Source organism: Girardinichthys multiradiatus, chromosome 24 (genome assembly GCF_021462225.1).
Source record: "Girardinichthys multiradiatus isolate DD_20200921_A chromosome 24, DD_fGirMul_XY1, whole genome shotgun sequence".
Taxonomy (NCBI): Eukaryota; Metazoa; Chordata; class Actinopteri; order Cyprinodontiformes; family Goodeidae; genus Girardinichthys; species Girardinichthys multiradiatus.
Window position 1 is genome coordinate 10,230,901 of NC_061816.1, and position 15,180 is coordinate 10,246,080.

At 39.5% G+C, this 15,180-nt stretch overlaps 3 protein-coding genes across 7 annotated transcripts in view; 2 read left to right on the plus strand and 1 right to left on the minus strand.

The window, feature by feature from the left end:
• The first annotated feature begins 83 nt into the window (after positions 1 to 83).
• On the plus strand, positions 84 to 5,728 carry harbi1 (harbinger transposase derived 1). Of its 2 annotated transcripts, none has more exons than XM_047354905.1 (7): positions 84 to 207; positions 1,659 to 1,837; positions 1,924 to 2,126; positions 2,212 to 2,299; positions 3,946 to 4,150; positions 4,228 to 4,403; positions 4,497 to 5,728. In XM_047354905.1, exons 2-7 carry the CDS (start codon positions 1,673 to 1,675, stop codon positions 4,695 to 4,697), a joined length of 1,038 nt encoding a protein of 345 aa, XP_047210861.1. In that variant the 5' UTR covers positions 84 to 207; positions 1,659 to 1,672; the 3' UTR covers positions 4,698 to 5,728. The 2 variants fall into 2 exon arrangements, with proteins under 2 accessions (XP_047210861.1, XP_047210862.1); XM_047354906.1 differs by lacking the exon at positions 84 to 207 and adding an exon at positions 328 to 348.
• A 747-nt stretch (positions 5,729 to 6,475) lies between these two features.
• The window catches only part of creb3l1 (cAMP responsive element binding protein 3-like 1), a 40,335-nt gene continuing 31,630 nt past the window's right edge, over positions 6,476 to 15,180 (minus strand). For 3 of the 4 annotated variants that reach the window (XM_047355374.1, XM_047355373.1, XM_047355375.1), the window contains 4 exons: positions 13,279 to 13,381; positions 12,213 to 12,372; positions 7,870 to 8,038; positions 6,476 to 7,787 (listed from right to left, as the gene is read on the minus strand). In XM_047355374.1, coding sequence (XP_047211330.1) covers positions 7,751 to 7,787; positions 7,870 to 8,038; positions 12,213 to 12,372; positions 13,279 to 13,381 — 469 coding nt within the window. In that variant the 3' untranslated portion in view covers positions 6,476 to 7,750. The remainder of the gene's footprint in view (positions 7,788 to 7,869; positions 8,039 to 12,212; positions 12,373 to 13,278; positions 13,382 to 15,180) is intronic. The other variant, XM_047355376.1, reaches the window with a different exon arrangement.
• Positions 10,481 to 15,180, plus strand: part of unc50 (unc-50 homolog (C. elegans)) — a 72,338-nt gene continuing 67,638 nt past the window's right edge. The window contains exon 1 of the mRNA XM_047355377.1: positions 10,481 to 10,662. The gene's annotated coding sequence lies outside the window, so the exon portion shown is untranslated. The remainder of the gene's footprint in view (positions 10,663 to 15,180) is intronic.

Here is a 15,180-nt window from a genome sequence, read left to right on the forward strand (position 1 = left end):
TCTGTTTTCATTTATATTTATTATATTTATTCACCTGAAAAACTGAAACATATAATTAGGCCTAATAGCACTCTAGTTACACTTTTCATGGACTAGGAAATATTTATATTTAAAATAAGGGATTTGTCTTGTCGAATCTGCGGTTGGATACCGCAAGCAAGGTTTCCTTCGGCTTGTTTTGGTTGGCAGATGCTGGCATATCTGAAGGTAAAATAAGTTATTAAATAATAAGCGAATAGGCTCAGAGATTGATTTGAAGCCATCTATTTTTACGGAGTCTGCAGAGTTGTTGGACGGAACATACTGAGCTGCGATTAGACCCAATGAACCGAAGCTAGCTAGAAACTGGTTAGCATTTGTGTTTTAGTGGTTATGTTTGAGATGACTTTGCATGTTAAAAAGCACATTTCATGATTTGCATGCTGTGTAGTTCCAAAACAAATGGATATGCGTAATATAGACATTGAACATTATTTGACCAATGTAGAATCACGGAGAAAAGCCGATCTTGATTTAGCCTTAATTGAGCTTCCTGGAGAGAAGCAGCTAACTCACATACAATGGCTTGCAAAAGTATTCACACTGCATGAACTTCTTCCCCTTTTTGTCACATTACAACCACGAACGTCACTGTATTTTATTGGGATTCTACATAATAGTCCAGCTAAAGTCGTGCATAATTGTGGTGGGGAGGGGGAATGATGCATGGTTTTTCAGTTTCCAAGTCTTTTGGGGGTATCTTTTCACTAACTTTGCACATCTAGATTGTGCACTTTTGTTGAAAATGGCTAAAGCTCAGTCAGATTGGACAAAGAACCTCTGTGAACAACAATTTTCAAGTTTTGCCACCGATTTTCAATTGGATTTAATCTTGGACTTTAACTGGGCTGTTCCAACACACAAATATGCTTTGATCTAAACAATTCTCTCTCACTATATGTTTAGGTTCATTGTTGTGCTGGAAGGTAAACCTTCTCCCCAGTCTCAAGTCTTTCCAGCTTTAAACAAGTCTTTCTATCAACTCTTTCCAGCTTCCCTGTCTCTGCTGAAGAACGATATCCCCACAGCATGCTTCTGCCACCACTGTGTTTCATTGTCAAGATGGTGTGTTCAGCATGAGGAAGAGGTCTTAGAGTAAAGGGAGATGAATACCTTTGCAAGGCACTGTATAATAACCATAACAACAGTATAAATAGCATAGCATAGGGCAATAGAAACCCTCAGTGATATTTGTAGGTTTTGTGAACAAGTCCCTAACACACAATATATGTGTCATTATTTATCTGTAATGAAGAGCATAGTGGAAAATTGTTAATAAGTTTATTCAGACGACCAAGATGTAATGGATGTGAGAGGCGGTGTAGATCTGGACAGGTCGCCAGTGAATCATACACACATGAAACATTGAGTAATCAATCATCCTAACAGTCATGTTTTTGGACTGTGGGAGCACGTCGGGGTAAGAACCTGCAGAATGACCTCAGGTCGGGATTCGAACCCAGGACCTTCTTGCTGCAAGGCTACAAACTGTCCTGCCATGCAGCCCATGTGATGAAAAATGCTGTTCTAATATTATCGTCTGTGAACTTCGCAGAAACCAAAGTGTTTATAACAGACAAGCTGTAACACCGTCCTTTTTCTTCCTTCCTTGTCTTTAGTTTTTACCACCAGCATGGCTGTCCCTATAGCCATCTTAGACTGTGATCTTCTTCTGCACGGTCGAGGCCATAAGACTTTGGACCGCTTTGACCTGGACTCTGTTTCAAACAACTTTCTCCTCTCAAATTTTGGCTTTCCAAGAGACTTCATCCTGTATCTGGTGGAATTACTCAGAGAGGTGCACAATAATAACATTTCTTTCTTAAAAAAAAAAAGGCTTGCAGTTCCATATTCTGTTTATTTCTCATCATTTCTATTTGGCAGACTCTTTCCAGGAGAACCCTGAGATCCAGAGCCATCAGTCCTGAGGTGCAGGTCTTGGCAGCGTTGGGCTTCTACACATCTGGCTCCTTCCAGACATCTATGGGGGATATAATAGGGATAAGCCAGGCATCCATGTCCAGATGTGTGACCGATGTGACCAAAGCATTGGTGGAGAAAGCGCCACAGTTCATCACTTTCACCAGGTACAGTATGTACAAGCTAGATGGATTTTGCTCTAATGCTAAGAACCTGTGGGGAATAATGAAGGAATACATGTTGTTCAAACAGAGATCATTCCAACAGAGAGTACTCCTTCCAGGAGTTTCAGAGGGTGGCAGGATTTCCAGGTGTTCTCGGGGTTCTCGACTGTGTTCAGGTCAGCTAATCAGAACAAAACCCTCCTTTCTTAACACTGCCTTGAATACCCCCAGAACCTTTGCACATTTTATCAGGTTAAAGCAACACACTAATGTATTTTTTGTGTTTATTTTTTGAACAAAATACCAGCACAAAGTAGCACATAATTGTGAAGTGGGCGGAAAAGGTTGCATGTTGTTTTTTTTAATCTTTCAAAACAGTTACAGCTCATCTAGACGCCAAACGTTTTGCCTTGTCTTCTTTGTAAAATGGCTCATGCTAAGTCAGATTGGGTTGAGAGGCTCCTCCAGTCTAACTACAGATTCTCAATTGGATTTATGTCTTGACTTTGACTGGGCCATTCCTACACCCGAACATGCTTTGATCGAACCTATTTCATTATAGCTCTGGCTGTATGTTTAGTGTCTTTGCCCTTCTGGAAGGTGAACATCTGCTCCACAAAAAATATTGAAGTATTTCACAATATTCACATTTTTTCAGATGTGGCTATATAGTAGTTTAGATCTAAGCCAAAAGGTTTAATTTTGGTCTCATCTGAGCATTTGATCACCTTTTTCCATGTTTCCGTGGCTTGTGACAAACTCCCTACAAGACTTCTTCCAGCAGTGGCTTTCTTCTGATCTGTGATGTCCACAACTATTAGTAGTCCTGTTAACAAGTCAAGTCAAGTATATTTATACAGCGCTTTTCAGCAACAAGGCACTCAAAGCACTGTACATGAGGAAAAACACCACAATGATACAGAAAACACAGAAAAACAAATCAAATGACACTAATTATCCTTGGGAGTTTACTGGTAAGAGCTGGTTCTAATCCAATCTTTCTAATAGAGCTAATTAGCTCATTAAGTCCTCTGTGGTAAGGAATTAATCTGGTGCTAGAAGAAAAATTATAATATTAATCCTTGAGGTCGCTGGTATGAGGCAGTTGTGTTCCCATCATTCAAATAAGCTGGATCACTGGTATAAAACAGTTTTAATCCAAACTTTTTAAATACTAATAATGTTTGGCTGTCACTGGTATGATAAAGTTGTAATACAATCCTTTTAAGAAATCTAAAATTCTCTGGTCATTGGTGTAAAAACAGCTTTAGTCCAAATCTTTAAATACTAATAATATTTGGCTTTTGCTGGTAATCCTTCTTAGAAATCTGAAAATCTATGAAAAGTAATGAAATCACACATTTAGGTAGATGAGAAAAGAGACCACATTAGGTAAGAAGAGGGGGAAAAAAAATCATATTTCACACTTTATCCTTAGCAGGATACAGTTTGAAATTGCAAAAAAAAAAAAAAAAAAACCCTCAGCACAAAGAAGCAACATATATACGAAACAACAGATTCTCCCACCTCAGCTGTGAATATCTGTAGCTCCTCCAGAGTTACCACCTGCCTGGTGGCCTCTTCTCACCCTGTCAGTTAAGGTGTCTCTGTCTACTAATTAGGTGACTTCTGAAGGCCCTGGATTTCATTTGGGGTAACAGAGAAGAGGGTTTGTATAGAAATGCACGTCACACTTTTCAGATTTGTGTTTATTAAACAAAATCAGGTAAATTATGCTGGAGGTTGAGGTTGTAATATGAGAAAATGTGCACTTCACATTGATTCATCACGTTTGCCCGTCCTCTCAACTCTTCATCTCCAGGTTGCCATCAAAGCCCCGAACAGCGAAGCCTCCTCATACGTGAACAAGAAGGGCTTTCACTCTGTAGCTTGTCAGCTGGTCTGCAACACCCGGGGGCTGCTACTCAGTGCAGAAACATGGCCGGGTGGGCTGCAGGATACCAAGATTCTGCAAAGATCAGCACTTTACAAACAGCTGCAGGACAATAAGGAGGGCTGGCTGCTGGGTGAGATGTCCTCTTTATAATAGTAACACGTTTGACATTTAGTGGTCAGAAGGTAATGTCGATCTTTTCTTTAAAAGGGGATGGACGTTACCCTTTAAAGAAGTGGTTGATGACCCCGCTGGAGTCCCCAGCAACGGCTGCAGAGTTTCGATATAATCTGGCCCACACAGTGACACATGAGATAGTGGACAGAACCTTCAGGGCCATTCAGACCAGATTCAGATGTTTGGATGGCATCAAAGGAAACCTACAGGTATTTTGACATTAAACCAGCCATATACTTATTAGAGCTTTTCATCTATATATATTAAGGTGTCTGTTTTCACCTCTTCTCCACTATGAGCAGTATTCTCCTGAAAGGAGCTCATCCATCCTCATGGCCTGCTGTGTTCTCCACAACGCCTCCCTACATTCTGGACTGGACGCCTGGACTCTGGAGAGGACAGAACCTCTGGAGCAGCCCAAGGGCCCCGAGCAGAAACTGGAGGAGCGCGACAGCGAGGCAGAGGAACTTCAAAAACAGATCATACTGAAACACTTTAGCTAGAGACCTCAAAGGGGATAAAGATATACCAACAGGGCTCCTGCACATTTTTCATATCAAATCCTCAATCCCTTTTTAAACTGTGGCTACTTTAACTGCAGATATATCTATACAGATGGATGGATGGATGGATGGTGTGTGGAGACTCTTGCAGACAGTGAAAGAACCACGGAAACCATGTTGCTGATGCAGTTTTTTAATATTTTGCTCATTTCTACTCTACCGACTACACTAGGATAACATAGATATATATATGGAGGAACATGCAGGACGCTATACAAAAAACCAGGACAACACATCCAAACACATTTCAAACAACCGGACGCCTCCTGGGAGCTCCTGATGACTCTCTCGAGACATTCGGATAACTTTCCAAAGATTCATGGAGAGGTCGGAATAGTCAAGCGCCTCCTGGAGGTTTAGGACTATTCAAACTGTGTATAGTTGCTGTGTCGTCTAAGTTTACTTACAAATGGACCCCTCCGACCCACCAGTTGTTTAATTTTGATGCCCACCCTAAATCCCGGTTTGTTTTCATTCCCCACAGGACATTCCACAGGTTAAAATCTGGGATTATGGCCGTACAAAAACAAGGCCCACTATTTACAACAACTGTGCTGGAAGTTGTCTTTATTTATGTACATTTAGTCCCAGATGTATGAGAGAGAGTGTAGATCTAGCTGCAGTCACAGGATGCGTTTGTGTTCGTTTCTGATGACAAAATGGAGGCAAAATCGACTAAAGAGACACGAGGAAGGAAAGGAGATAACCTGTGCTGACTGAAATGTCTTACACAAACCTTGTGGTGTAAAATGACTTGTTTTTCTATTCAGAGCGGGGACAGCAGCGTGCTATGATAGATAGTGGTGATGAAATCAAGGGTTTTGATTCTAGTGTTCAATCAAACTAAAATCTAGTGGTGCTTTTTCTCCTGGAATGCTTCGGTCATCAATATTTACACACTTTCTACAAACAAATCAATAAATACAACAAACACTGCTGTTGCATGACATTTGGTCATCAGTGAAAATCAACCGTTTTTTGTTTTTTTTATTTGTTGCCAAGAAACAGAAGTTTGAATGTCAGTCAGTCAGTCATTTTCTACCACTTATTCCATAGTGGGTCGCGGGGGAGCTGGTGCTTATCTCCAGCAGTCTATGGGCGAGAGGCGAGGTACATCCTGGACAGGTCGCCAGTCCATCACAGGGCAACACACAAACAACCATGCACACACTCATTCATACACCTAAGGGCAATTTAGAGAGACCAATTAACCTAACTGGCATGTCTTTGAATGTATAATATACAATTTTTTAAAATCCTGAAGCACCCAAATCATGCGACAGCAGTTTTACATCAACACTGTATTACAGTTAAGACAACTAGACCATTTTAAAGATTTACTCCCCATCATGTAAGACTTCACATCTCCCTAAACGCCAATTCATCTCTCTTTTTATTTTGCATAAAATAAATATGCCAATTTTTCAATGCTCATAATATATTAAAAGTTTTGTTTTTTTAGTTTTTTATTATTTAAAAAAACAATAAGATAAACTAAGTTGAAAAAAAAAACGGTACATGAATTTTTTTTGCATAAATTAAATATGCTTTTTTTGATGCTGTAAATATATTACATATACAATTTATATTTCCATAAAAATACTTTTATGTTTTTCCTACCCTCTGAATGGTTCTGTTTTTAAAAAAATAAGAAAAAAAAGAATGTGCCTCCTTAAAAACACAAAAATATAATAAAAATGTAGAGATCTGGTCAGAAATAGAAGTGAAAAAATGCTTTAATGAATTATAAAATACCCTATAATTTGTTTATTTATTTTTTTTTTTTTGAAAGTCTGACAAAATGACACGGTAGCCAGTTTCTCCTAGATGTTTCAAAGTGGGAAAGACAAGAGAGCATACCATTTTGGTGGGGCATCTTAGGGTCACCAGGCTGCCATCACAACTAAGACATTTAACACACCTTTACCACTTGCAGCTCTAATGTTGGAGAGCACAGTAGGCGGTGACTGCTGAGCCAATAAATTGCAAATCCTGAACCTGTACTCTGTGTCATACGGCAGATTTAGGAAATGGTGACTCATAAATAAAAACTCTGTACACTAACCCACTGTATAGTTGTTATATTTTGAATCAGGTGTGCAGTGAAATGGGCCATACTGGACAGCAGAACGTGGAAGGCACTTTTAAAATGGCACTGCTTCAATATCTGTAGCATCAGATCATTAAGAATGTCTTCTAAGTAAACCTTGTTACTTTTAAACATTGGGATCAGCATATTTTTCTGTTTATTTCATTATTATCATTTCAAACCAATCCTTTTTGGGTTTGAGAACTGGAATCTGAAAGCCTATTTTGCTGCTTTCTAATGCTTTTTATCCATAATTTTTAAAAACAAGTAACAAATCAATAAAGATGACTAATATAAGCAAACAATCTAAAGAATCGCTTTGAAAGTCAAATACAAAAAGCCAATTTCAAAAACATTTCTGAAATAGATTTTTGAGTTTACCCCCCTGCCATCTGAGCTACAAGCATGTCTGCAATACTGAAATCATTAATTAAAAAATCTGATTGTAATGATTGAATAGGAATAGCCTTTTTAGTCCCTTTCAAAATTATAAATATCCCTTTAACTAATTTGCTCACTTCTAAAGGCAAGTTGCACTGGAGTTTACAATTATGCACAATTTTGTGCTGACCTATCACGTAAAATCCCAATAAAATACAATTAAGTTTATGGTTATGTGACAAGATGTTAAGTACGTCTGCAAGGCATTGTTCAGCTAAATTCAGTGAAATGAGTTTGTTGGTTTGGATTAGACTTTTAGTGCATTAAAACAACAATTCCAACAACAGGGTGGATGTTTACACCCAGAGTGTTCAGGTATAATGGAAAGATGGAGGATGCCTGATGTGGAGTTTGAAGCTGGTCTGATTAGTAGACAGAGCGATGTGGAAATAAGAGGGTGGCTGTCGATTTGGAACCAGCTGATGGAGCGCTTCAGTGGGCGAGCAGGAAGAAATTACAAGAGTCAGAAAAACTCGGAGACTCCGCCTGGTTTGGTTTCTCTGAGGGGAGGAAAAAGGCAACAGGTTAAAGCCCGACAACCAGCCTGTACAAAGCTTAGCAGCATGCTGGATTTGTTTGTACCTTTGGTCTAATTTGGGCCCGGTTGTCTGGTTGCTGTGGGCGTCAGCCGTATGCCGACGTGTCTGGATGTGAGAGTGGATCTCTGACTGTTGCCTCTCTCCTTCTGAGGGCACCAAACTCTCCTCCAGGGGAGCCTGTTCATCATAGAAGAGCAGGCTGCGGGAGCGGACTGCAACACACAAACACACTGGACTTCAGTCTGTGGTGACTTTTGACTCTTTCTGTTGTGACGAGTTGAAAAACGTCAGTACAGGTCCTTCTCAAAATATTAGCATATTGTGATAAAGTTAATTATTTTCCATAATGTCATGATGAAAATTTAACATTCATATATTTTAGATTTATTGCACACTAACTGAAATATTTCAGGTCTTTTATTGTCTTAATACGGATGATTTCGGCATACAGCTCATGAAAACCCAAAATTCCTATCTCACAAAATTAGCATATCATTAAAAGGGTCTCTAAACGAGCTATGAACCTAATCATCTGAATCAACGAGTTAACTCTAAACACCTGCAAAAGATTCCTGAGGCCTTTAAAACTCCCAGCCTGGTTCATCACTCAAAACCCCAATCATGGGTAAGACTGCCGACCTGACTGCTGTCCAGAAGGCCACTATTGACACCCTCAAGCAAGAGGGTAAGACACAGAAAGAAATTTCTGAACAAATAGGCTGTTCCCAGAGTGCTGTATCAAGGCACCTCAGTGGGAAGTCTGTGGGAAGGAAAAAGTGTGGCAGAAAACGCTGCACAACAAGAAGAGGTGACCGGACCCTGAGGAAGATTGTGGAGAAGGGCCGATTCCAGACCTTGGGGGACCTGCGGAAGCAGTGGACTGAGTCTGGAGTAGAAACATCCAGAGCCACCGTGCACAGGCGTGTGCAGGAAATGGGCTACAGGTGCCACATTCCCCAGGTCAAGCCACTTTTGAACCAGAAACAGCAGCAGAAGCGCCTGACCTGGGCTACAGAGAAGCAGCACTGGACTGTTGCTCAGTGGTCCAAAGTACTTTTTTCGGATGAAAGCAAATTCTGCATGTCATTCGGAAATCAAGGTGCCAGAGTCTGGAGGAAGACTGGAGAGAAGGAAATGCCAAAATGCCAGAAGTCCAGTGTCAAGTACCCACAGTCAGTGATGGTCTGGGGTGCCGTGTCAGCTGCTGGTGTTGGTCCACTGTGTTTTATCAAGGGCAGGGTCAATGCAGCTAGCTATCAGGAGATTTTGGAGCACTTCATGCTTCCATCTGCTGAAAAACTTTATGGAGACGAAGATTTCATTTTTCAGCACGACCTGGCACCTGCTCACAGTGCCAAAACCACTGGTAAATGGTTTACTGACCATGGTATCACTGTGCTCAATTGGCCTGCCAACTCTCCTGACCTGAACCCCATAGAGAATCTGTGGGATATTGTGAAGAGAACGTTGAGAGACTCAAGACCCAACACTCTGGATGAGCTAAAGGCCGCTATCGAAGCATCCTGGGCCTCCATAAGACCTCAGCAGTGCCACAGGCTGATTGCCTCCATGCCACGCCGCATTGAAGCAGTCATTTCTGCAAAAGGATTCCCGACCAAGTATTGAGTGCATAACTGTACATGATTATTTGAAGGTTGACGTTTTTTGTATTAAAAACACTTTTCTTTTATTGGTCGGATGAAATATGCTAATTTTGTGAGATAGGAATTTTGGGTTTTCATGAGCTGTATGCCAAAATCATCCGTATTAAGACAATAAAAAACCTGAAATATTTCAGTTAGTGTGCAATGAATCTAAAATATATGAATGTTAAATTTTCATCATGACATTATGGAAAATAATGAACTTTATCACAATATGCTAATATTTTGAGAAGGACCTGTATATGACCTTGTTATATTTGCAATTTTAACTCTTAATGCGGTTCTATGTAGTTTATTGGGATTTTGTGTGATAGAACACAAAGTATAATTGTGTAGTTTGTACTTACCCTAATTTACTTCAATACCCATAAATGTCAAAAATTGCCTTCAGAAGCCACCCGATTACTAAATGAGGTCCACCTGTGTATAATTTAACCTCAGTATAAATGCAGCTGTTTTGTAAAGGCCTCAGAGGTTTGTTGGAGAACATTAGTGAGCAAACGGCATCATGAAGACCAAGCAGGTCAGGGTTAAAGGATCAAGGTCAGGGATAAAGTGATGTAGAAGCTTAAAACAGGATTAGGTTATGTGGATAGATGATGGCACAACTGCAAACCTACAGAAACATGGCTGTCCACCTGGGGTGAACGTATGACGATAATAGATGTTAGGAATTAGTGTGTTGTTCATCTAAAGCAGAAAGATTGTAGGATCCGCCATAAACTACATTCTACGCATTGCAGTTCTAAGCTCAAGCTCAAACGCATCAGTTTAGTTTAGTTAGCCTCCTTTTCTTTAAGCTTCATAAAGTGTTACGCTTTGGAGATGAAACAGTTACCGATTTAATATATTAGAGTGGTAAGAAGTATTCATATTTTGTTAGTATTGCAGTTTTAAAGCGAAATTAGCATTCACACAATTCGGTTGTATCACTTTTAAAAGGTCTGTTTTTTTATTTGTCCCTTAAACACATCATCTCAGACGCGTTCAAACAGACATGAAGGAGAAAGCAGTGAAAGTAAAGTGGACATAAGTTAACATCTAATTAGCACAAAGTGGTAAATATAGCGGTATTTTGTACTTTATATTAGGGGAAAGACGCTTTTTGAAGATGTTTTGTCCTCGGAGCGTTCAAAAGGAGCAGCGGCTAGCAGCCTACCAGCTAATGCTAGGTAAGTTAGCTTTCAGTTACTGTTTGTTTAACCTGTTGCTAGCTTTGCCTGTTAGCATTAGCTGGTCTCAGTGGGAAAGCCAGACTAATACAGGCTGACGCAGTTTGACAACAGTCTAGTTTATGACGTCATGTTCGCGAAAGGACAATGACAACTTCCTTCAGACCTTCACAATAAGAGCCTCGGGGATTTACAGTACGCTCTGACCTTGGCAAGTTTTCTGTAGAGGTAATTAATGTAAATGCTCATAAATAGTAACGGTGTGAATACTTAGAAAATGTCAGCTGTTTTTATTAGGTTTGCCAAACTGATTGTTTGTTCTTCAGCCTACATGCTCTGTACGTTTTTGCTTTAGGACCCATGAGTTTACGTTAGGAAATAACATAATTAGGTAAAATTTAGAACACCCAGTCCGTATACAAAATAACACAGCACATCACCCCGAACACACCATCCCCACAATGAAACATGGTGGAGGCAGCATCAGTATGTGGGGATGCTCTTCTTCAACAGGGATTGTCACTCACACTTGCTCTCCATGTTGCTCGATTAACTTTAGCTATTTTTTATGGGTACAATTTTCAGTCTGTTGATACACAAAGCTGATAAAAAAAAAAAAGAAAAAAAAAAGCCCAGCAGCTGTAACTGCAGTAAAAGGCGGTTCTACTGACTCGAGGTGGGTGAATACAAATGTGTGCCAAATGTAGCAAATACTCGTTTTTAGAAAAAAAACGTAAATACATCTAAATTTTGCTTTCCCTAAGCAGTTATGTGCAACTTTGTGTTGGTCAATAAGATAAAATCCACAACACACTTTGTGGTTGTAATATGTTTTATGGATTAGCTCTTGTTGTATTTTTCTGTTGGTAGTGAACTATATTGTTTTTGAGGTTCCTAATATCTTTTTATATTAATTTCCATGTTATCAAGAATAGGGTTTCTTTGACATTTTGGGGCCTCTAGGCAGCAGCTTGGTGGAGAGGGTTTTGTAGATGAGTGGTAAGAGGAAGTGAATTCATGGGGCACATTCTGAGTGGATTGCAATACCAGGTTGTGTTTAAGAGAAGAGACTTCATTATGTGCTGATATTTTAACATGTCTTATTTTGTTGTTTTGGCTTTTTGTTTGTTTGCTTGATTAGATTGTGAGTCTTGTGTTTTGATTGTAGAATAATTTTTCTCCATCACAAACTGGTACTTGTAATATTTGGCCTCTTGTAACCATAGCAACCGTTAAGACACGTTCTACATGCTAACCAGCTGACGTGATGCATAGCACAGAAAAGCCTTTTCTTTGTCCTACCATCACAAATGTAAACATGTGGAGTTTGCTAAATGCTACTGGAGCTTTAACTGGAACAATGTGCTTTGGTACAATGAAAATACGATTAAGCTTTTGGTGGGTCTGGAAACAAGAGATGTTTGTAGAAAAGCTGTGATGCTTTAGTTCTGTTGGCCTTGGAAATCTAGTTAGAGGGCCCTTTAAATAGAAAACTGGTGGCCTCTGTCAGAAATGTAGGCTTGTACTATTTAACATATTTATCTACCTACCCAGACTGGTCGTGTAGAGGTCCGCTGATGGTGAAGGAAGAGAGGAAGGTGAAGAATGAGAGGATGAGGAGGACAAAGAGGAGGAGTGAGTGAAAAAAGATAGGGGAGAGAGACAAGGAGAAAAGGAGCCCAACACCAGGACGAAACACAACGCCATCATCTGCATACAAAGAGAATCAAAACCCCTACATTAACAAATCTTACTCTGACCTGACTCTTGTCAACCTTTTTGAAAGCTGTTTGCTACCCCTGTAGTAAGATACACAATGAATACAGTAGGTTATAAATATTAAGAGGATTTAAAGGGTAACCAAAAAAGTATTTATGCCCCTTATTGATTACTTCTGTTTTGCTTCTCTTTTAATCATGCTTAAATGTTAAGATCCTCAAACAAACTTCAATATCAGAAGAAGATAACCTGAGGAATACAAAAAACAGTTTTCAAATTATGATTTTTATTTATTGGACTCCTGAGAACCAGAATGAGAGCAATTTTTCAAAACTGGAGAAACATGGGACAGTAGTGACAGTGTCAATCCTACCAAAATTACTCCAGGAGCACATCAACAACTCATCCAGGAGGTCGCAAAAGAACCAAGAACAACATCTAAAGCCCTGAAAGCGTCACTTGCCTTAGTTAAGGTCAGAGTTCATGATTCAACTATGAGAAAGAGAGACTGGGCAAAAATGGCCTCCATGGAAGAGTTTCATGTACAAAAAACCAGTCTCATATTTGCCAAAAGATGTCTTGATGAACCACAGGACTTTCAGGCAAAATAATCTGTGGACTGTAGTTGCTGGAAGGATGAATTCACAGCAGTTTAAAAGGCTCACTGCCAGGTGTGGCAAATGCTTGAAGGGAGTTGTTGCTGCCAAGTTATTAGGTTTGGGAGGTAATCTCTTTCTCACATAGGACTAGGTTGGTTTGGACTGTTTTTATCCCCATAATAATAAAAATTTCTGTATTTACTCAAGATTTTCTTTGTCTGATATTTGTGAGGGGGGTGAGTGTTTTTTTTCACAACACTGTAATATGCAATATAGAAGAGCAGCAATAATCCTTCACCATGAGGCATGTTCCTGTTTGAGTTGAGGCCATTTTACACGAACGGGGGATGACTTTCCCTGAAATCAGAGACTGAAGCTTCTGCAGCTGCTGTAGAAGAGACCTGAAGATAAAACAGACAAAAAGGGATACAAACAAACAGATATGAATGAAATTGTAACATGCTTTAAAATCATAACTTAATATGTTTGGAGCCATATTGTTGCACACTCAGAGCTTCCTTATTCACCCTCAAAACAACATAGAAAGCAATAAATGTGCTTTATTTGATCTAAATGCCTCCCCTTGTTGTCGTTAATACATTTATACAGTAAATTCCTCATGATTCACTGTTTTATTTCCATCTAAAGAATATGAGAACATGAATCTGGGGAGCAGGGCTCTGATGGTATCAATCATCAATGGCTGTGAGGACATACTCTGACCACTAGATGGAGACAGAGAACCAGCCTACATGGCTTTAAATACATTAAAAGAAAAAGAAAATCAAAGAAGAGACTCAGGTATAACATTGAAACAATCACACAGAATCGAAAGATTGACCTTTCCATATTGACGGCCGTAACATGCAGCTCTGAAACTGCCAGATCTTATAAACTCATAAGGATTTAAGGGATTTTGGAGTCCATCCAGTGTGTGTTACAGCTCAAGTTATTGCCGCTTGGAGTAAATATCCAGCACTAAGATGTAAATCTTTCTTTGGCAACCTCAAATTTTGGTTTACTTATGTTGGTTTAAAGTCTTTGTGCTAAGCTAAACCACACATTTCCTGAACTTCTTTTGATCTTTTAGTAATTCTAGGCACAAACAAAACCTTTCATTTTTGATTCACAGAGAACTTGGTGTTCTTTTATGGCTAATAAAGTAATAACACCCAGATTTGACGTGTAGCACAAAAAGAAACTGCACATGGGAACAGAATGACCACAAATGGTTGCATTTTGGGCCGTTTTTAGCTTAAATCAAGTTTTGCTCATTTAAACCTCCTTTTTAGAGCGGCACACAGTTTAGATTTTAATGAGAGTGAGCGTGCTGACTCATGTTTCCCCGCTTTATGCCAACTCATTGTTCCTCCGTGTGGTTGCTAAACATATTCATCAGCGTGTATAGTGGGAAGGGTAAACGGGGGGGATGCCTTCCTTGATGAAAGCTGCTTTAATGACAGACTCGGGCTCAGACAGGCAGAGACAGACCCTCTACCTCCTCCACACCCACCCACCCAACTAACCACCCACTCCAGGATAAAAGTAGATTGGTTTCATATCGTTATAATAACAGAGGACACGGCCGAGCCTGGTTTAGCCCATCTGCGCTGAATTTGAGTTTATACTTCTTTAAACTTCACAGTGTCACACTTTGAATATAAAATAATATGAAATGTTCTGAAATGATTTACAGATTCCTAAATGACATTTGCTACTAAATAAACCCAACTGAAGCATTTTTCAGTTTCTATTTAGAGTGTCTGGGAACCTTCAATAAGTAATCCATTCGTGTTTCCCTGGGGCATAAAACTAACATGACATAGAGCCCTATTTCTCTTAGACACACTTCAAAATCGGAAAGACGAGAACACGGCCTTAAAGTAAAGCAAACGTGTGCTGATCTTTAATGAGTCAAGCTACTACCCTAAACCTGCCCAAATCTATATAGTCAGATCAATAATTAAAACGATTAAAACAACTGCAACTGTGACAAACAAGGCTGGATGAGGACCCAAGTTTATTTTACCTTTTAGGTTTATGTGCAGTGAGGAAGAGGTTAAAAAATCTAAGCTTTATTTTATAGAACTGCAGCAAAGAGTGGCCTCTTGGAGTCACAATAAAGTCCCCATAAAAACCATTAGATGCTATCCATATGCAAACCAGTTGTTTGAGAGGTATGCTGAAAAAAAAAAAGAAG